Source organism: Taeniopygia guttata, chromosome Z (assembly GCF_048771995.1).
Source record: "Taeniopygia guttata chromosome Z, bTaeGut7.mat, whole genome shotgun sequence".
Classification (NCBI taxonomy): domain Eukaryota; kingdom Metazoa; phylum Chordata; class Aves; order Passeriformes; family Estrildidae; genus Taeniopygia; species Taeniopygia guttata.
In genome coordinates, this window is record NC_133063.1 from 64,671,580 (window position 1) to 64,692,383 (window position 20,804).

General features: G+C 41.2%; 1 protein-coding gene across 4 annotated transcripts in view; it reads left to right on the forward strand.

The window, feature by feature from the left end:
• The window catches only part of LHFPL2 (LHFPL tetraspan subfamily member 2), a 121,275-nt gene extending 101,661 nt beyond the window's left edge, over positions 1-19,614 (forward strand). For all 4 annotated transcript variants that reach the window (XM_002189393.7, XM_072922511.1, XM_030258617.4 and 1 more), the window contains 2 exons: positions 29-808; positions 14,535-19,614. In XM_002189393.7, the coding sequence (XP_002189429.1) occupies positions 379-808; positions 14,535-14,791 (687 nt within the window). In that variant the 5' untranslated portion in view covers positions 29-378 and the 3' untranslated portion in view covers positions 14,792-19,614. The remainder of the gene's footprint in view (positions 1-28; positions 809-14,534) is intronic.
• Positions 19,615-20,804: the final 1,190 nt, after the last annotated feature.

Here is a 20,804-nt window from a genome sequence, read left to right on the forward strand (position 1 = left end):
TGCTGATGTGTTTTCTCTTTTCTTGTAGGTGTATGATGTCAAACAGTGGGCAGTCCTTGTAGCTTCCCCCACCAGCCTGCAGTGTCATGTGCCAGTATGAATGTTAAGAAAGAAACGCATACTTCAGACCTCAGCATCCCAGAAAGAAAAACGAGGAACTGAACAGAGAGAGCAAATGATTGCACCGCTTACAAAACTTGAGTCTGTTCACTTTTTCTCCTGAGAAGCTTCATCTTGATTGTTGTGAGAGAGTTGAGAAAGTAGGCAGAGCAGCTGCAGTGATTTTCTTAGGGTCGTTTTCCTTTTTTAATTCAATTTTTTCTCCCTTGTGTCTGGATTTTAAGTGTGCTGCACTGATCACAAGCACTGGACATCAATATGTGTCATGTCATTGTAACATGTCGGTCGATGCTATGGACTCTGCTGAGTATTGTGGTGGCTTTTGCAGAGCTCATTGCCTTCATGAGTGCAGACTGGCTGATTGGCAAAGCAAAGCCTTCAAGCTCCGACGAGTTGGACAACAGAACAGGGGGACCTCAGGAGCCCTACCGTCCAACGCTGGGCATCTACGGCCGCTGCACCAGGATCTCCCACATGCAGTTCTCTCGACGAGACACGCTTTGTGGTCCTTATGCTGAAAACTTCAGCGAGATTGCCAGTGGGTTCTGGCAGGCAACCGCTATTTTCCTAGCCATGGGAATCATGATTCTCTGCACCGTGGCATTTGTGTCTGTCTTTACTATGTGTGTGCAGAGTATAATGAAGAAAAGCATTTTTAATGTCTGTGGGCTGCTACAAGGGATTGCAGGTATGTGCACTTTGAGAGCAATGAAACTTTTAATTTTGGGGTGATTCAGATGAAGAAATGTAGCAATTCTGGCCTGGCTGCAGACAGACTGCATTAGGCAGACCCAAAGTGATTCTATATGCTGGTGTTTATTCAAACATAAATGAAATTTATAGCTACACAGCATGTAATACATTGACATTGGCAGCAGAATTGCAGGATAATGTGTGCCAAAATGAACTGACCAGTATTGCTTTTGTTTGCTGTTCATTTTTTTCCTCTGTTTGAATTTCTTTCAGTTATAAAAACTTCGCTTCTTTGTTACCAGCAGAGAACAAAGTTAATACTCATATTAAGGCAGTCTATCTCCCTCTTGCTACTTTAGTAATTTTTCCATGGACTGAAGGCAGTTTCCTTAGTGTCTCAGAGGTTTCATGCTTAGTGAGAGTAAAAAACACCCTAGGGCTAAGAACTGGTTATAGTCACACACCCAGTTCCTCCAGCATTTCATGCAAAGCAGCCTCCTTCAAAGCTGAGCTTGACAAGTGATACCTTGAGATAAACCTTTCCTTTAGCCAGCTTATTGTTCAGCTGCAGTTACACAGCCCAGTGAGCTTGTCCTTTCACTGTTCAGGATCAGCTGTGCTTTGCCTGAAAAGACGAATTTGTTCTAGAGTTTTGGTGTTTCTTCTTAAACTCATAGATTTTACAGAGATTAAATGATTTTTAGTAAACCAACCCTGGACAGCCTTAGTTAGAGAAGTATTCATTTTTCTGTAGTTGCCAATGAACCACGGGGAAAATCTGTCTCATACACAGGTTTTCATGTTTTGTACTCTCTGTGTGTGTGGTCATCTGGAGGAGGAGAGTGGTCTTTTGCCCTGCCTCTGGCAGCCCTCAGAGACCTATGAGGAGGGAGGGAATGAGCAGGGCCCCCTCCTCTTTTTATCTCAGTGGGGCTCTTAAGCAGATGTTTTCAATTCACAAAATTATTTAATCACAACAGAAACTTAGGTTTTAACTTGTTTTGCTTGAAATGTGAATCCAGCTTTCCCCCTTCTCACCTCCACTGAGATGGCCAACATGTCTGTGATGGCTGTACCTAAACAGGAGATGTAATGATAGATATTCAGACCTTTATCTGGGGCTGCATGTTTTCATTTGCTTAATTGAGACCTAACATAATCTTATTTTAAATACACATGGGGAAGTAGGTGAAAACTGACTTTACTGCCTGCTGCAACCCTCCAGAGCCAGTGTTACATGCCAGGGACTGGCTGATCTGATGCTGCCTCCTGAAGCAGTACCACAGTGGCTCTCACTGTTGGCTATTTCATTCATCTTCCGTATGGAAGCATAACACTTATTTCACGTCATCCACAATGTAAGGTTTGTGCTTCTGGAGTAGAATTATATCCTTAGATTGGCAAAAGATGCTTCTCTTCATATGATGGCATACAATTAGCATATCAGGTCCTTTAGATGAAGTCAGTCCTGGTGTACAGAAATTTCTGGAAGCAGTGTGACAAGGAAGCAGCTTGGCAGTGCAGATTAAACCAGGGAAAGTTGTTGGTTTTTTGCTCTATACTTCAGAATAATCCATGACTATTTTTCCAGGAGATATAATTATTATTTGTTTTCTTTTGGAGGGTATTTTTAAGGAGAGATTGCTTAGCAGCATTAATAGACCTTTGGCATGTCAGATTTGGGTCTGTTGAAAAGAAAAAATAACTTTACAACTCTGATACCATCTCAAAATACCTAGTCTGTCACCTAGTATTAGAAGGTAGAAGGTACTTGTATTTTAGAATACTATTCTGGACACATGCATTTGTGAAAAAATGCATGCTAAAACAGTTTTATGTTTTATTATCAATCCAGCTGTACCCATAATGGGATTGTAGCCCAACATTGAACAGTACAATTGACAAAGCATTTTGTATGTGTTAGGGCGTAGATCTGTCCTTCTTAAACTGTTCTGAGCATAGAAGCACTTCCCTTCCTACAATTCAGACAAATGACACAGCATGAAACTGGGTATGAGAAAGGTCACCTTACTGAAACGTTGCTGCCAGTATTTACAGCCAGGCATCTTGTGGCTCATAGCTCATTTTCTCAAGGTAATTTTGTTTGGTCCACTGCTACTTTTGTGCCAGTAGTATTACAGCATCTGCTTACTTAGTTGAAATTATTTTCTTTTTGACTAATGATGGCTGCTATTTTAAACTTTGTCAGTTCCTGAGTTTTGAAAAATGCTTAAGGAAGTTGCTCCAGAGGGACAGTTGTTAGCATGGCTAATTCAGACAGGGATTATGATAGATAAACTAATGCCCTGACCAGAGAACAAGTTTTAACACTACCTTAATAATTTTAAGCATAACATCATTCTTTCTAATGTGAACAATTATGTTTTAGTAAGTGTACAAGAAGAAGTCACAAAATAATTTTGTTAATCAGCCTATATCAGTACAACATTTGCGAGTATGTCAAACATCTCCATCTTCAAACATGAGATGCACACGTGGTAGAGTCATCTACAGGAACTCAGGATCTTGCAGACTTAATCTCATTTAAAATCTCTATATCTTTGCAGTAGAGATTTAATATAATTAAAAACATACAACAACCTAATTTATTCCTGGAATTCATCATGACAAAACAATAACAGACACCCGATACATCTTTCCCATCTAGCAAGATCAGCTGTGGATGATGCCTATGGCGAAATTACAGAACAGAAAGCAATATCTCTTCTGTTAAGGCCCTTGGAAAAATGTACAAACTATCATGTAGATCAACAAGATGAAGCCATACACATATCAGGAAGGACATTGAGGTGCTTGAGCACATCCAGAGGAGGGCAATGAGGCTGGTGAGGGGCTTGGAACACAAACCCTATGAGGAACGTTTGAGGCAGTTGGGGTTGTTTAGCCTGGAGAAGAGGAGGCTTAGAGGTGACCTTATTGCTCTCTACAGCTTCCTGAAGGGAGGCTGTAGGCAGGTGGGGGTGATCTCTTCCACGGGGCAGCAACTGGCAGAACAAGAGGACACAGTCTCAAGCTACATCAGGGAAGGTATAGGTTGGATATTAGGAAAAATTTTTTCACTGAAAGAATAATAAAATACTGGAATTGTCTTCCTAGGGAGGTGGTAGAATCACCATCTCTGGATATGTTTAAAAAAAGACTGGACTTGGCTCTTGGTGCTATAGCCTAGTTGTGGTGTTAGGGCATAGGTTGGACTTGATGATCTCAGAGGTCTCTGCCAACCTCATTATTCTGTGATTCTGTGATAGCTGGACTATAGGGATTCTTTTATTATTTTTGTGGCAGAAAATGAGAAATACAAGGCCATAAAGGAAGAAAATATGGCTGTTGTTTAAACTCCTGTAATTCCTTTATTATAGAGCAAGAACTTTTACCACTTTACTTTCAGACTACAGTGCCTTTTATTCTGCGCCTGTAGAAACAGTAATCAATAGACCTGGTTTTGGAGATGTTTGAAGATCTTTAATCTGGATAAGCACCTTTTCTTTGCATTAGAGAGTACAGAGAATGAAGACATGTAATTGGATAGATAATTACTATCCAGCAGAAGGAAGACCAGGCAGAGATTCATTTGTATGTCCGTTTAGGGAAAGTATTCTACTTTTACTTGAAATGCAGAGGCTGGAGGAGAAAGGATGTTATTACATGCTAACTGAAAAGAATCAATTCAAAATAAATTTTCACAGTAATCATGTGGCTATAGGAAGTAAATTGTTGATCCGGTATTGACATATCTTGGTATGTCTATAGTGTAGTTGCATATGTATTTACAAGTCTTACTGGGGCTTGTGTACTCCACCTTGTTGCTAAGTAATATAATATCATATAAACATAACCTAGCCTCAAGGAGTGTGGGGAGAGCTTAGGACAGAGGCTAAACCAAGTTTGGCTTTCATCTCTGATAGTTTCCTTTATAAAGTTCATATCAGCAACTTGGCTTTCTGTTTTGGCCTCTGCCATGGCTGGGCAGACACAACCCCTTCCCCACAGCCAGTGTCTGCCTGGCTTGCAGCTGAGCCACAATGCACCAGCAGCACCCTGACTGCACACCAAGGGGAGGAAGCTAAATTAGCTGCACCAATATTACATCAACCACAGAACTTGAGCAAGCCCCTGTGGTTTTTTGTGGAGAGCTTGACATCATATGCCTGCAAAGGCTTTAGGGAGAGCAGTGGGGAAATGGAGCTGACACGTCAGGGAGGCTAATAGGTTTGGGAATTCAGTTTCTTTTACTTCTGTTTTACCATGCTGGAGCAGGGCTGCCTGGCCAGAAACAGTTACCAAAAGAGGATAAAATACTTCCTCTTCTCTAAAATCTTTCCAGGATGCTGATGGCTTCATCTGGGAGGCCTCTCATGCGTCACCCCCTTCTCATCTCTTCTTCTGTTCACAGCCCACTGTCTCCTAGCTGACAGAAGCATGTAAAAATTGGGTTGCATCTATCAGAAGACTTGCTGTGTCTCAGGTGCACACCAAGGAGTGTCTCTGGTTTGTTCAGGCTGCCATGTGGCTTAGCTGGCCTTGCCATTGGCAATTGCATTGTTAAAAGGTACATGTCCAGTCAGCCAAAGCAGAGGTTTGTCTTTTCAAAGGCTGCTACAGGCAGGCCAGAGAGCATTAAGTTCCCTTGGATACTTAGTTGAGTCTGTCTGCAGCTTTGGGCCTCTCTCTGTCACCCCAGAAGTTTCTCCTCCAGCATTGCTAGGGAATGGCTCAGCTTCTTTTCCAGGGTCTGAGAGATTTGTTTTTGCCCCTGACTGTTATCCCTGCTCAGTCCCAAGCAATGATAGCTCTTCCACAGTACTTTCTCTTTTCAGGTATCTCAAGAGCTCTTTTGCATTCTTTCTTCTGACCTTTTCATTATTTCTCTCTATGACTGTCCATGTCTTCTCCTTTTCCCTTCTTGGTATCTTGGAGGATTCCTCCATCAGGAGGTGCTGCAGGACCTTGGCAATTGTTCAGTTCCAGGAGTACAACTTTACCCTCAAATGCAGAGAAGCTTCTCTGCAGCTTTCTAAAATGAAGAGGTGAAATTCAGTTTCAAACCAGCTGTGTGTATAACAGTCTGTCTTCACTGCTGAAAGAGTTTGTTTTACATCTCTTGAGCTGAGAAATTGTTCAGCCTGTTATACTTACTTGAATATTTTCATTTTGGGAGGCTGGATGATTAGGAAGATGGCCTGAGCAGAGTGTGATAGGAGCCATCTGAAGGGGTTGAGGATTTGGAGCTGATTGTGGGGGTGGGCGAAGTAGAATCCAGCAACACATGGTGGGCTCATGGTGTGTGTGACTGCAGACTCCTGGCTGCTGGAAGTTAAGGAGGCCGGTGGAAGTTGTGGAGGAGGAAACTGAGGAGGAAGTGGGAGGTCAGCCAAGCCTTTCATCATAGAGGGGAGAAAAAGCAGGGGACACAAGCTGTGGTAGAAGGGGCATCTAGAGCTCTTTCATATTCAGACCATAACAGAAAAGGTTATGGTAGTTGCAGCATAGTTTAGGATATTTGTTTATAGGTGGCATCACACTGTACAAAGGCATTATTTTGTCTGAGAAGGAGACAAAGGAGAAGGAGAAAGCACCTTGTGAGCTGATGTGGCCTGCAGGCAGTGGAAGCTGTTGCACGGCCAGGGAGCCCAAGCAGTAGGAGAGCAAAGCAAGAGTGATTTTGCCCTTGAAGGCAAGGAAGCTTCTTGTTTGTCTTTCTAAAACACAGAGCATGCATTTTTCAAAAAGCATATTTCCTTTTTGGATTCAGCTCAGTTTTTCTTTTCTGATGCCAGAATTCTGAATTCTTGGGGTGGGAAGAAAGAAAAAAGGGAGGGGAGAGGGATTTCTGATGGAAATCCTGACAGTCTGAACTGCTTTTACTGTCTGCGGTATAGTGCTTCCTGTAACCTATATGGCCCAATGCCAGCATGATATCTAATACACACTTGGCTGCTGGAGGTTCAAGCAGAGGGGATTGCTGTCTTGGAATATGCTGGGGAAGGAAAACTGAGTTCAAGTGCTAAATTGCTATTGAGCCTGAGGGAGACCATTAGTAACTTCAAAGAAATAAAATTAAGATTTCAGTGTTTTGTTTGATTTGGTGGTTGACTCATCTCCTGCACTATCAAGGCGGGCACTTGAAAACCCATGGACATACAGCAGATTAAAATTAGTAGAAAAAAAAAAAAAATTCAAGTTTTCAGCTACCAAGTTTGGCAGCTGATTATCTTGGCAAGCATAAATCTCTTCCAACAAACAGCGCTTAGTGTGAGAGAGGCTCCCATGCTACCCACTGAACAACATTTACTGTGGGACATGTGTACAGTGAGGTCTCTTACCTCTACTAACACAGGTAGAAGGCTGAGCACTTCTTTACAGCCCTGCCCTGGTGGTGTGGGAAAGAGTGCTGGTGACCCCAAGAGGCCATGGGGATATCAGGAGGGCACAAGGGCTCTGTTTCTGTCAGATTTTTGGTTCTAGGCCTCAGAGCCAAGACAGATGCTGCTATTTGTATATAGAATGCAAACACAAGGAAAATATTTAAACTTAGCAAATGCTGTGTTCTCACTCAAACATAAGAAAAAAAATATGAAAGGAGCTCTTTCAAGAAAAGGGGCTAACTTTTGCTAAGCTGCTGTCTTTAGTGTTCCTGATGTGGTGGTGAGGAAATAAGTGGATTTGAGCTGTGCTTTCTTACCCAGTACAGATGTCCTGAACTCTGCTGCTGAATAGCTCATGAAGCCACAGGAAATTCTCCCTTTCCTGCATCTCCATTTGCCTTTTCCTTCAGGCTGAGTCCTAGTTCCTTTGCAGCTCCTCCCCCCCACCCCCAAACTAAAGTTTTGTTTGTACTATGGGGTCAGTATTGAGGAAATGTAAGGCCATGAAAAAGGTGACCTGCAGCCCTTTTACCTCTGTTTAAGCTAAGGGAGGTGGTTGTTTTGGCCTCCCTTACTGAGCTATAGTCATATTTCATTCCATTTCGGCTAATCCAGCATGAGTGATTGGTGGTTTGGAGGCAATGGCACTCACTGGTTGAACAGCAGTAGAAAAGGTTATGAGGAGTGGTAGGAAATAGACAAGCTCTTGGCCTCTGCTTCTTTCAAGAACAGAATATTTAATATGGCCTTTCTTCCCTGATTCAGAAGCCTCCTTTAATTTACCACACACAACTGAATTTCTCATTTAGGAGCATTGACTGAGCCTTTTATTGGGTCATCCTAGAGTAAAAACACTCAGTGCTTTTTTGGGTTTTAAGGTAAAATGTGAGAGGTGGCTGTGCCTGAGCAATGGCCCGATGAGTGGAGAATCTTTGTTTACCTCTGTACTGCTAAAAAAATGTAAACGTTTGGCTTTTCCCCTATTAGTTGCTTTATCTTGACTTAATTGCTTGGGTTGACAGCCACCACATGGGAGACCCAAGTGTGGTGACTTTATATGGCTGACAGCCTGCAGAGAGGCAGCAGTGTCATTTCAAGGCTTGGTACCGATTTTACTTGGAGTCTACACGTTCTCTTCTCTCCCAACTAATGGGCACTCTCACCACATACATAAAAATTATTAAAAACTAATGGTGAATTTACCCTCTCCTCTCTTAAAAACAGCAGTCTGCAGGCTCACACTTCAATTCAGAGAAGTCTAAGCAGTAAGATCATACCAATATAATAAACAACCTCCAAATTCCTCACATTGAGCTAATAAACTGAGTTATTTTGTGGCTTTTTGGGGGGGTAGTAAAACATAATGGTTGAGTGTCCCATCAGTAGTCCCCTGCACTGTATTTCTATCTCTGTTTCCTGATTGCAATAGCACTAATGTCATCAGAGGTTATGAATAAGTATCTACAATTTGCATGATATGTGGAAAAAGAAACATGAGAGTAGGGACCTTAACCTCTTCCTCAGCTTGGGGAAGGCAGTGGTTAGGGAAATATTTTTTCTTCTGGTATGTGCATGCCCTTATAGTACCCTGAGACAATTCTAAAGGGAAAGAGAAATCCATGCAGGTTTTGACCATCACCTGGTTGTAGTATTAAACTACTAATTCTCCTGTCTCAGGGTATCCAAGGTACACTGAAATCTATATATGTGAGCAGTCATCTGCAGTGACTGAAGGTATGAAGGTGTGCACCTGCCTCAGTGCACTGCCTGTTGGCAACCCTCCCCCTCTCAACAGCATGCTTCCAACATGCCCCAAAACACATCTGCTGTGTTAGCCTGCACTAACTGTAGTGTCCAGGTAGGTTTTTTTAAAGCATTGATCTTCATAATGCTGTGAGTTTTTCTTTTGTTTCTCATGCAGCGTTTATGAGTGGCCCAGAGGCCATTTCCAAGACACCAGGGCATGCAAATCTCCCCTTTCTTTCTGGACAAAGACCTACTTGCCTGTGGTCAGCTGCTTGCATTTGGTGGGTCTGGCAGCCATCCAGGGGGCTGAAGAGCAACTGCAGAGGCAGGTCTGGGGCCCTGTGCTGAGAGTACAGAAAGCAGTGCTCCAGTCAGCATCTCATGCTTTTCCTACAGCCAGTGTGGACTGCTAGAAGCTCCATGTCAGTAGGCCTGAGCCCACCTCTTGAGCTCTCATCTGATTAAAATGGTATTACTGAATCACTTCACAGGCTGAAGGTGTCTGTTGTGCAGCTGCCAAGTAGGAGGCTGTCCCTTCACCTGTCTGTCAGGGGGCAGTGATCAAAAGTGCATGAGTGGTAACCTGGTAGCATCCCTGCTGGGTTTGTCAGGAAAATTTTGTATGTAGGAAAGCCTTCTTGGTTTAAGCTATGCTAGTACATTTGTACTGATATTAAACACATGAAATGTTCAGGTAGCATGTTGACATGTGTGTAAATGTGAGCAATAAAGCAGGGTGCCTGCCTGATGCAGTGTCCCTGGACTGATTCTTAATCCCTGTGGTTTTGCAGAAGATTAAAATAATTGGGATCAGTGCCACTGGGGATGCAGGCCACCTGCACTGCACTGCAAAGCTAGTCCCTCCCTGCTTTTACCCTTTTACCCTTTCTCTTTTTCTCTTTTAAAATGTTACTGCTCAGTTGTGCCCTGTTGCAGTGGAACCTCATTGATCACAGCTGCCTAATTTCCTGTTTCTTCAGCAGTATTTAAAAGCTTTTTTTTACTATTTTACTAGGAAATGAGTAGATAGTTTTCAGGCTTTGCAATGGAAAGTGGCTTTGTTAGTATATGCTCTTGTTTAATATGGCACAACAGCAGCTGCACAGGAGACTGTCAAAACTAAATAGCATGCCTTCATTTGGCTAAACAAGCCTCTGCCCTACCTCCTGTCTCAAGGGTTGCTTCCAAGCAAGAAGAAAGGTTTTCCTCAGATCTGAATCCCAGCTCAAAATGTGACAAAAAAACGCCCACAATGAAAGGCTGGTCTGTTGGTTTTCCACAGTGCTGACCTTGCAGCATTGCTACAGTATAGAAAACCAGGAAGAGCAATAATACCTTGCTGCAGCTGCAGTCCTTTAAAAGGGAAAAAGTTCTTGGTGCACAAATACAAAAAGTCTTCTCTTATAGGAAAAGTATTAATCAACTGTCTTCTGAAATATTTTTGCACAGTGATGCAGTCTGGTATACTGATATTGATGTTCTCAGTGTAGTGTAAGGTTTTTGTTTCGTGTTTTAGGAGAAAGGAGTTGCTTTTGCACCATTCAAGTAAAGACTGCCCGATGTTTAACAGGCTGCTGTAATCAGGAGATATATAGTAATCTAATAACAACATTAAAATCTAAATCTCACAAAGGCATCTTTTCAAAAGCAAGTAATTACGGCCTGATAATAAAAGGTTATGTGGCCAAACTGCTTTCAGTGAAAGCTGTAAATATGTTCTCTGCTGACAGAACTTACACCAAAGAGTTATCAGTGAGGTCTCCGGGTAAAAAAGTAGTTTGAATAGTTTTCTGTTATAATTCCTAGGCATCTGGCAACATTGTGTGGCATTCTTTCATACCTCTGTTTTGAGGATTCCTAAGAGAAGAGGTAACTGAGAACTGACAACAACTAACAAAAATGAAATTTTGAAAAATTATTGTACTGATTTCAAGAAGTGGGATTGTGCTGCTTAAAAAGAAGGAACAGGAGTATGTGTACGGCAGAAGCTGCAGTTTCAGCAGTGCGGCTGTGCCCAGAGAGGGAGTTAAATCTAGAACTGTGCAAGCATGAGCTCTGTGAGCCTGTAGATGAGCACAGTGGAAAACAGCTTGTAATGTTTTCAGGGTGGATTTGTTCCTCCCAGCAGGGTGAACAAACAGCAGTAATTCCAAGGTAATTTGGCTGTGAATTAAAAATCATTTATTGTACAGCAGCACAAAGAACTGAAAAGATTCATTGTAGAAAACTTGTTCAGACAGAGCACTCAATTTTTTTCACTATTTTTCATGAGTATTGGCTTCTCTTCAAAGACACAGGGACGAACAAAAACTGATTTATTAAGAAAAAACCCTCTATAATTAATATTTACTGTCCTTCTGCTAGATATGTCTCAAGGCAAACAGTCAACAGAAGATAATTCTTTTCTCCTTGTCCCTTTGCATCCATGTTTCCAGGAGTAGAAGGAGTGGTTCTTTTTGAGGGATGTCTGGCTGCAAGTAGTTGAGCGGTTAAGTGCTTTGGTTTGCTGTCTGCTGTTCTAGGCAATTTAGGCAATGGTTTGCACTACTAGTGCATGGTGGAGCATCATCTGCCTCTTTTGTTCAAGCTGCAGGAGTCATTGAGACGGGGTCTGTGACTGTCTCTTCTGAGATACTGGGTAGCAGGAGGCAAAGCACCTCTTTAATTGAACACTCCTTCCTGGGTGGATTGGGAGAGTCAGGACAGGGCCCTCCACAGCTCAGCCATTGCTCTGGACATGGGAGCTTTGAGCTGAATATGTGATGAGGGGCCTGTGCCTCTCCACTTGCTATTAGCGTGAACCAAAGGAGTGTCTTTCTCCTGTGGGCATTTTGAATTGACTTAATGGAATCATCTTTATTTACTTTTTCTGTCAAGCAGGAACCAGTTATTAATGAAATAAGAAATTGTGATAAATATTAGAGATAATGCTAATAGTCCCATGAGACACTTTATGTCTGCACTGAAATGGAGAAGTAGAAAAGGAAGTTTGGTAGTGAAAGTAATTTTTTAAAAATTTTATTTTATTTTATTGTGCTGGTCCAGTATAGGGGTTACAAAGTTATCTGTCTGAAATCAGGTACATACTCTGACTATTCAGATCCATACGTAGTTAAGGCTTTCCTCCAAATTTTGTTTTCATTTGTGAGAAAATAGAAGTTTATCAAATTGTGGCTTTTTATAGTATTTATTATATTTATATATCCAGGGATTTTCCATACTTTTTGAAAAAAAGGTCTAAGTCAGTAAAGTCCTGATGACTACATTTGGCAGCAGTGCTGTGCCTTTTGAGAACCTGAGTTTTGGGTAATGGCTTTTCAGCTTGGGGCATACATTCCAGGAACCAGTCGCTTTCAGGAGTTGCTCTGTGCTCTAGTTTTGATCAAAAGTGATGGATGTGTCTTCTTGGTCCTGTTTGTGACACTCAGCCATAAGCCGGGTTTGCTGTTGGACTGTCTGGGTTTGTGAGTGATGGAGTGGTAAACTTAAAAAACTTCCATGTTGGCAGCAGCTACACTGGCATTTCAGATCCAGCTTCTTAATTCTTAATTTTGCCTACCAAAGGACTTGTGATAATTAGAGAGAGCAGCAACTGGCCTGTACCAGTGTGCAGTCAGAAAGATACACAGCTGGTCATACTGGTTGTGCAGAACAGGAAACTAGTGATGAATAGAGGAGAAGGAGCTGCTGGTGTTTAGTCTGAAATGGCTGCAGGGCTCAGCAGGATGAATGCACAGCTTATCCAGGTCTGTCCAAGATAAAGCAATACTTTATACTTAATGTATTTGGCCAACCAGACAGGAAATACTGCATAAAATTTGTCATTGGTTCTTAAATGTAAGCAGTGATGAAATCCCTCCACAGAGAACGGATATCACTCACTAATGGATTTTGCCGCCCCAAAGAGTAATGACATTTAGGTCATTCATGCCCATGGTGTTGTGTCATCATTAGAAAAACGCTGGAGGAAGGACTTTCTTTTGTGAAATGTCTGACATTCACAGACATTAATTTTAGACAGTTGGATGATGGTTTTTGCATTGTTGGTGAGGCAAATTTCATGCATCTGGCCGAATTTCTTTGAACCAACAATTAAAGAACCCAAACATACTGCAGAGGAGTCTAACTGAATGGTAGAAGATGCAAAGAAGTCTTTAACCTGTTCTTTGTAATCTCTTGGTTACAGGAAGGAAAAAAAAGACTGGTTTTAGTGCACAACTTTTAGCCTACTTCTAGAAGGTGACAGCACTTTTAGTAGCTGTTTTCATGAGCATACCAGGTTAAATAAAGAGCTCTAAAGTGCAGGAAAAGTTAATCAGAGATATTTATGGGATCTGGAAAGCTATATTCATTTTCTGGTTAAACTGATTGTATTTAAACAAAAACTGTTTTTCATAATTTCCTTTTAAGTAAATTTTTAAGGTAAACAGAAAGCAGATTTTGATAATGTGAGCTGTTCTTAAATTTAGCTCTTTCTTACATTGCTTGTAGGAGGGAGGTATGTGTACAATTCATTGTGATTTTTTTTTTTAGTGCCCATAAGAAAGCAGTGTAGCCACTAGCATGTTATACATTTTGATTAAATCTCCTTTCTTTGTGCAAAGACACATGTGCAGGGACGCTAATGTGACTTTCAATTTCCTTAATCAAGTCCTTCACTGCTTAGATGGTCTTCATAGAGAAACCTGTGAATACGAGAGACAATCACATGGGCAGAACAACTAGTCTGGGCTTTCCCTTCCAGCCTGAGGCACACCAGAGTGTTGAGGGTGTTTAGCAAGACGGGGAGTTGAGGTTTTTGCCCTTGCTATCACTGGGAAGGTGCTTTCCTTCTGAAGTAGTTAGTCGATTGTTTGGAGGATCCCAGGGTTACGGATGCACTGGCTATGGGTACTTGAATCTGTTTGTTTGAGGCTGACTCCAGAATCCCTCTCTTATGAGAGCAGCTTAGTGAACTGGCAGTATTATCTTTCTGCTGTGTCCAAATGTGGCCAAAAAAGTAGAAGTGTAACTGTTTTTTGTGGGTTTGGTGGGGTTTTTTTGTATGTTGTTTTGTTTTGGGGTGGGTTGGTTTTTGTTTGTTTTTTCCAGGCAAGAAAATCAAAGTAGGTAAAATCCAGAGGAAATGAGGCAAACACATTTATGGTGAATGGCTAAATAAAGCTAAATGAGGGCTAGCTAAATACAAAATCAAAAGTGGATGCAAGTATTCCTACACTTTTGAGAAGTGCAAGCATAAGTAGTAGGTGGAGATGCTTGAATAATTTGCATGGTCTGTATTTGTAGCAATAATGTGTGAGAGGAAAGGATGTAGGAGGAGTACAGAGATTAAAATAAGGAATTAGGTCATTATCATAAAAAGTAAGCCTTTCACAACATAAATCACAGGATAGCTTCAAATTTAGTTGAAAGACTGCATGGCATATACTAGGGAACAATCAGTAAAGGACAATTGGATGGATGAGATGGCAGTTTTCTCCTAATCATGGTAAATCATGAGTATTAGTGACCATAATAACAATTTCTAGATGTGCTGCATTTGGTGTTAGACTGATTGTTTGTAAACCTTCTTTCTGTTTTTATTTCTAGGGCTCTTCCTTATCTTAGGCTTGATACTTTACCCTGCAGGTTGGGGGTGCCAGAAGGCGATAAGCTATTGTGGACCTTATGCTTCTGCTTACAAACTAGGAGACTGCTCCTTGGGCTGGGCTTTCTACACAGCTATCGGCGGCACTGTTCTGACATTCATCTGTGCGGTCTTCTCGGCGCAAGCTGAAATAGCCACATCCAGTGACAAAGTGCAAGAAGAAATAGAGGAAGGAAAAAACCTTATCTGCCTCCTTTAACTCCAGTGGGAAAAAATACCAGCACCTGGATCGTTACCTGCTTTCCATTGACTGGGCAAGCAGATCCATTTACCTGTTTTTACCATTTGTGTGATTGAGCCCCATGCATTCCAGCCCTGAACTACTGAAAGGGTCTTTCTTCTTTGCTGGGCGATGAGGATCAGAGAAAGGATCCCAAGAAAGCAGAATGTAAATACTTGGGGATATTTTTAGTTTCATTCTGTGATCAGGAAACAGTGGAATATATTAATCCAACTGGGGATGTGAGTAATCACATGTATATAGCAGAAATGTTGTTAAAACTGAAAAATTCTGATTGATTGGATTGCCTAACCCACCTTGGTCACTCCGAAGAATTTGGGTTTAAAATAATAAAAGCCAGCACATTTATTTTTCTTAAGCAAAAGAGAAGCCTATTTTAATGAGGCTTTGTTTCCAAGGGCTCCCCTCACTGGTGAATATTTCTTCACCATCCCCTGGTTTGGTACCATTTTCATGGAGGTGCTTTCTGGTACTGAACTTCCTAGAAGTACAGTGCCTTCTTGGGTATTAACTCTATGCTGGAGACAGCAAAGCTGATATTTACACCAATCTTAAGGCATTTAGAAAGTCAAATCCTTGACAGGTTTCTCTCTCTTGAAACTCAAAGGTGTGGCAACTTATTACTTAGCAGGTAAATATTGTTTCCACTGACTAGACAGAGAAGTTGTTGTTAGACTGGCTCTCCTGATTCAGATAAAACTGAAATATTTCTACAGACTTTATTAAAGTTTCTGAAATCTCAAGCAGATAACAGCTCCCCACAGCACCAGCCTTATGTGGGCTGCAGCCTCTACTACAACTATGGATTCCACATTGTACTTTTTCTCTTGTCAGTGAGATATCATTCCCAGTCCACAGATCAGTCTGTATCATGACCCAGATGCACATGAGTCTTTAGGAAATCTAAATCTTTGAAATCTAAATTTTTCAGGTATATGTGGCTGGGAAGATTTCTTTTTTTTTTTTTTTTTTTTTTTTTGTGTGTGTGTGTGTGTGTAGTAGTAGAGCTTTTTCCAGCTACATCGGCAGTAATTAAACAGACCTTGCCACAAATGCCATTTTTTTCTCAAAGCCAGCTCATTTTGTTATTTGTGGTGTTGCCTCACTTACTAGAACTACTTCTGATACCAAGTTTGTAAGGTATTTTAACAAACAAAAGAATGATGCAACTGTGCCATAGGAGCATTGGGGATAACTGATCTGAGTAGTTCTAATTAAATACTAGGTGAATTTTAGATTCCTTTTCTTACTTCTTGGTAGTTTAACATCATCTAGTGACAGTGTTGCTTCACTATTACACAGAGCAGAGATTCCTGGTTTTGCCTGGTCAGTCCCTTAAAATGTGCCATTAGTTATTAAAAAATTGTTGTTACTGTCCAGGTAGGTATCTGCTTTCGGGGCACTGCTGACGTGCCTCACAGGACAGGAGCTGTTCCAGAGCCCTGCCGGCAGGCCCGGGGCAGCCTGGAGGATCAGCGAACGGTCACGGAGCTGGGCTCCCCTTCCTGCACCTGCTGCCCACCAGCCGCAGAGCAGCTCCAGCCTGCGCCTCTGTGCCAGTGGCACCTGCAGCCTGTGCGCTGGACAGACACACAGGTAACCTCTGAGACGCAGTGCAACAAGGCCAACTTCTGCCTGTATTCAAAAAGGGATTGTTTTAACCTGGCCTCTTCTTGCATTCACCTGCTCCTGCAACCCACATCCACCATCTTCTACTTCAAAGCAGGTGTGAGTTTGTGGGTCCCAAGTTGGGCAACTCCCTGGGGGCTCCCCGGCAGAGGAGACCCTCCTGGAGCAGTTCTGTGTCAGGAACAAGAGACGCATTGGACTTTTTCGGTCTTCAGCTTCTGTTTATTGTTATCTTATCAAAACTTCAGCACACTGTCTGGGCCCAGACCTTGCATGTGTGAAAACAGCACAAAAATGGCCAACAACATCATGCTGCAAGGTCTTTTTAAGTCTAATCAAAAACTAAACTACCCAATTAAGAAGTGACACCTACATTATTTTCCTTCCTAACCCAATAACTGACCCCTAAAGACCCGCAATGCAGATTTTTCTACCCAATTACAAGATACCACCTAAATCCAGGAAGAAAGTGGAAGAAGAGAGAAGAAAGAAACTCGAGACAACACTCTGTATCCTCCATCTTGAACCCATCTACAACATACTAAAAATCCTAAAACCTAAATTTCTCACCCATGTGATATACTACACTACTCTCTACAATCTGTTTCACACTTTTGTGGTTTCTAGTTTACCTTGAGGCTTTGGAAGTTTTCTCCACGAACGAGGGTCAAAGCCAGTGTTTTCCTGGGAGTCAGAGCACCCCAGGGCAGACAGGGGGATATTCCCCTTGCCCTGGGTACCCACAAACAGAGAACTCATGTTCTTTTACATATTGAATTTAAATCCCCTCCAAAAGTTATTGTCTGGGACCAACTGCCTGCACAAATCAAGATTTTAATAAAGCAAAATTACCAGCACAAAGTGGTGCCTGATGGTGAAAATCAGAGCCCACACACCCTGTCCACACCTGTGTGCCTCGTTGGCTTTGGCCCATACACATCCCCCACACCTGAAGGACATGCACTGGGCTTGTATCTGGGGCCCAGCAAGCCTTCCTCCAGGCATCCCTCCTGAGCCCCTTCTGGAGCATGCACTGAACCTGGGCCACCAGCTCTGCTCTGCCCTCGGGGGGGGCTGCAGTTGGAAAAGAGGGGGTAAGCAGTTGTATGAGTACTATATAAACCAGCTAAAAATTAATTACTAAGCAGATGTATGGCTTTAGCTGCCTTAGGTGGGTAGCAATCCAAAGTCTAGGTCACCACTGCCAACAAGTCTTGACACAGTATTAGGGTGAAAAATGCTGCACTGGCTTAAGCACTTGATTAGCCAGAATCAGGTCAGGTTAGTCCTTACAAAGGTCGGGAGAGTATACTCTGCTATGGTTGAGAAGTAAAAAACACACAAGCTTCATTCTGCTGTGATCCACATGATGCTTAAAAAAATTTCAATAGTACATTTTGTTTGGGTTTGGTTTTTTAAGTATTAAATAAATTTTCAGTGGCACATTTTGCTTTTGTTTGCATTCGTAACCAAGAAGAACAGCTTTTCTGCTTGTTGCTGGTATATTATCAGCTTGCTCTGCAACAGCATAATTAACTAACTCGCAGGAATATCCAAGTTCATCACATAGTACAGACAGAAGACAGGCTAGGAAGAAATACAGAGGAGAAATAATCAGAATTTCTTTTCTCAGGGTTCTGTTTTTCTAGCAAGTGATCAGGTGGTATATATGGTATTTTTTTTTTTCCTGGATGAGGTTTTCAGGTGCAGGGTGCACTCATTAAATTTCACAGCTGTTTAAATTGCTCCTGAAGTTCACCTCAGCAGTAGCTTTCAAAGGCACTTTGGGAAAGAAAAAAAGCAAAATCAGCTTAAAGCTAATATAACTGATTTCATGAGCGGGCTGTAGAGTGTAACTGCTTCTTAATGTACATGCACTGCATAGGATCTAGAGAATTTGCTGTGGATTCTTTAAAACCTGTGTGCCAATTGGTTCAGTTTAACTTTGTTTTGTGGTATTGAAGATTTCTTCAAACATCTGTGGTTTCATCAACTTCTTAAACTTATATTCAATAAAGTGCCATAGACCTTTTTTTTAATTGTAGCATATTTAAATATATATATATATATATATATACACAGACTTGTGTGAGATGTGCAATACAAGGAATGGGTTTTTTTGGTTATTTTGTTGGGGTTTTTTTGGTGGTTTTTTTTTGGTTTTTTTTTTTTTTTTTTTTTTTTTTAGTTTTTGCTTTTAAGCAAGTGATTGGAAAAGGGACTTCCCAGGGAAGAAGTGGCTGGAGTTTGGTGGTGTGGATAGAGCATAACACAGTAAAATCACTGATGTTGAAGATCAGTACAACAGTAGAAAGAGCAGCTTGAAGATTTAACAAAAATATCTTCTAGATTGATTTGAATTACTCAGAATTCAAATCTGATTTCACACTTCCAGTGTCCACCTCTTGCCATTAACACTCAAAAAGCTGAAAAAGCTCAGCAAGGTTTCTTAGTGTGCTTTATTTGTAATGTAGCACTGCAAAAAACATTGCTACTGAGCTACTTCTGGGTTGTCTACCTTTGTATCTATTTTACTCAATAAAGTTCTCTGGACTCTGAGATTTTTTTTTTTCCCAGCCAAATGATTTTCATTTTGCATTGTTACCCCCTTGCCCCAGAAGTTTCCCACATCCTAGTGGTAAATGGAGAGGAGTTCAGGCCTTCCTTGAAAGCCATGGGCACTGGTGCCTACTTCTCAAGGAAAGGGCCAAGTCCAACAAAAGCAGAGCATGGCAGCAACGCATACACAGCTCCTCAGAATAAGAAGTGCGGCTGCAGCGATCCAGCTAGAGTAGGTTTTGAGCCATGGTTTATTTGTGGTACTGTTTTTCTGTTCTTGACTCACCACTATGTACATTTGTTAGCATGAATGATGTACCTAATGTCTTCTTTTTAATCTAAATTTCAATTAAATGTGAGTTTTTAAACTTCTAACAGGAGTCTGACTACCTTAATACAAGCATATTGGACAAGTTGAGCCAAGCTGAGCTTTGATTGTAACTTTAGTAGCATTTAAGATCCCAGTCCAGTGATGTATTTCAGATTCCCATCTGACTTAAACATTTATTACTGCTTACTGATCAGAAGTATGTGATCTGCAATTGTAACTATGTGTTATACAATAGTTGCATTAAAGAGACTTTCTAATTGAATATAGCTCTGACAAAATGTGTTTCATTTTGCAACTAAAATACTACATTTCCTTTTTCATGAAAAAGGGTATTAACAGTTGTAAAACAAATACTGCTTCATCATACACAGATTTTAAAAATGGTGTTTGCCACAGTGTGTTTTAGCTTTCAGCTGTGATGAGACAAACACTAGAGAAAGGTTAGAGAGCTAGTCTATAGCAGAACAGGAACAAGGCTTTCAGTAATTTAAAGAAAAGTCAGCATGTCACTTATTTGTCAGCTGCAAGGGTCCACTTCTATTGAATCCATACATAATTATTCATGTATAGTTTAATTACACTTCTAACAGTTCCTAAACTTCAGAGAAGTAACTCTTAGTTACAACTTGGAACATCTATGAAACCTACAGTCCAGAAGTTAGGGGATAGATGCCACTGAATGCACCACTACCCACATCAATTTATGAATTTCCAGACAGGTATAGAGCACTTATTCTCCAAATATAAAACACTGCTTAAAGAAATTATTAAGTACTGATTTTAACAGCTAAAAATATTACCTTCCTTTTTCAGTAAAGTTAATGGTGTTGCCAGTAGCAGAGAGTTCAAATCTACAGTTGTGTGAATTGTTACACACAACTGTTACTGTTATTGTTACTGTTTCCACATTCTTGTAACTTGTTCTCCAAACTCCAGCAGTCACAAAGTGGATGTCTATTACAAGCGTTAGAGTGACACAAATACAAAGATATGGTCTTGTTCTGCAATTCACTGAAGGCTTGTTTTCAAATAGATGCCTTTTATTTGGAATATCTTCATATCAGTGACATTCGGAGAGTATAGGAATCAGTATCTGTAACTGGCTTAAAGTATCACTCAGTAACTTGTTCTGACCAAGGTAAAAGAGAAATAATGCCAAATTTAATCACATAGGTCTTAGGCTGGAGTCAATGATCCCGGGAGTGTTTAGGTCTTTTCCATCCTAATTGGTTCTGTGATTCTGTATTCTGACTACTTCCAGCTGTTCTCTTACCTTGGGTAAAAAGTGTCACCCCACCACTGCCCAATCCAGGACACGCATTTTTTCTTTCAAAACATCATGCACTCCTCTAAAAAGAACATGCATTCTTCTAGAAAATACAGGCACAGCAAAGACAATACTGCTGCACTGAAAAACAGTGCTTTGGCATTTGTGCAATGGCTACAGCTCAG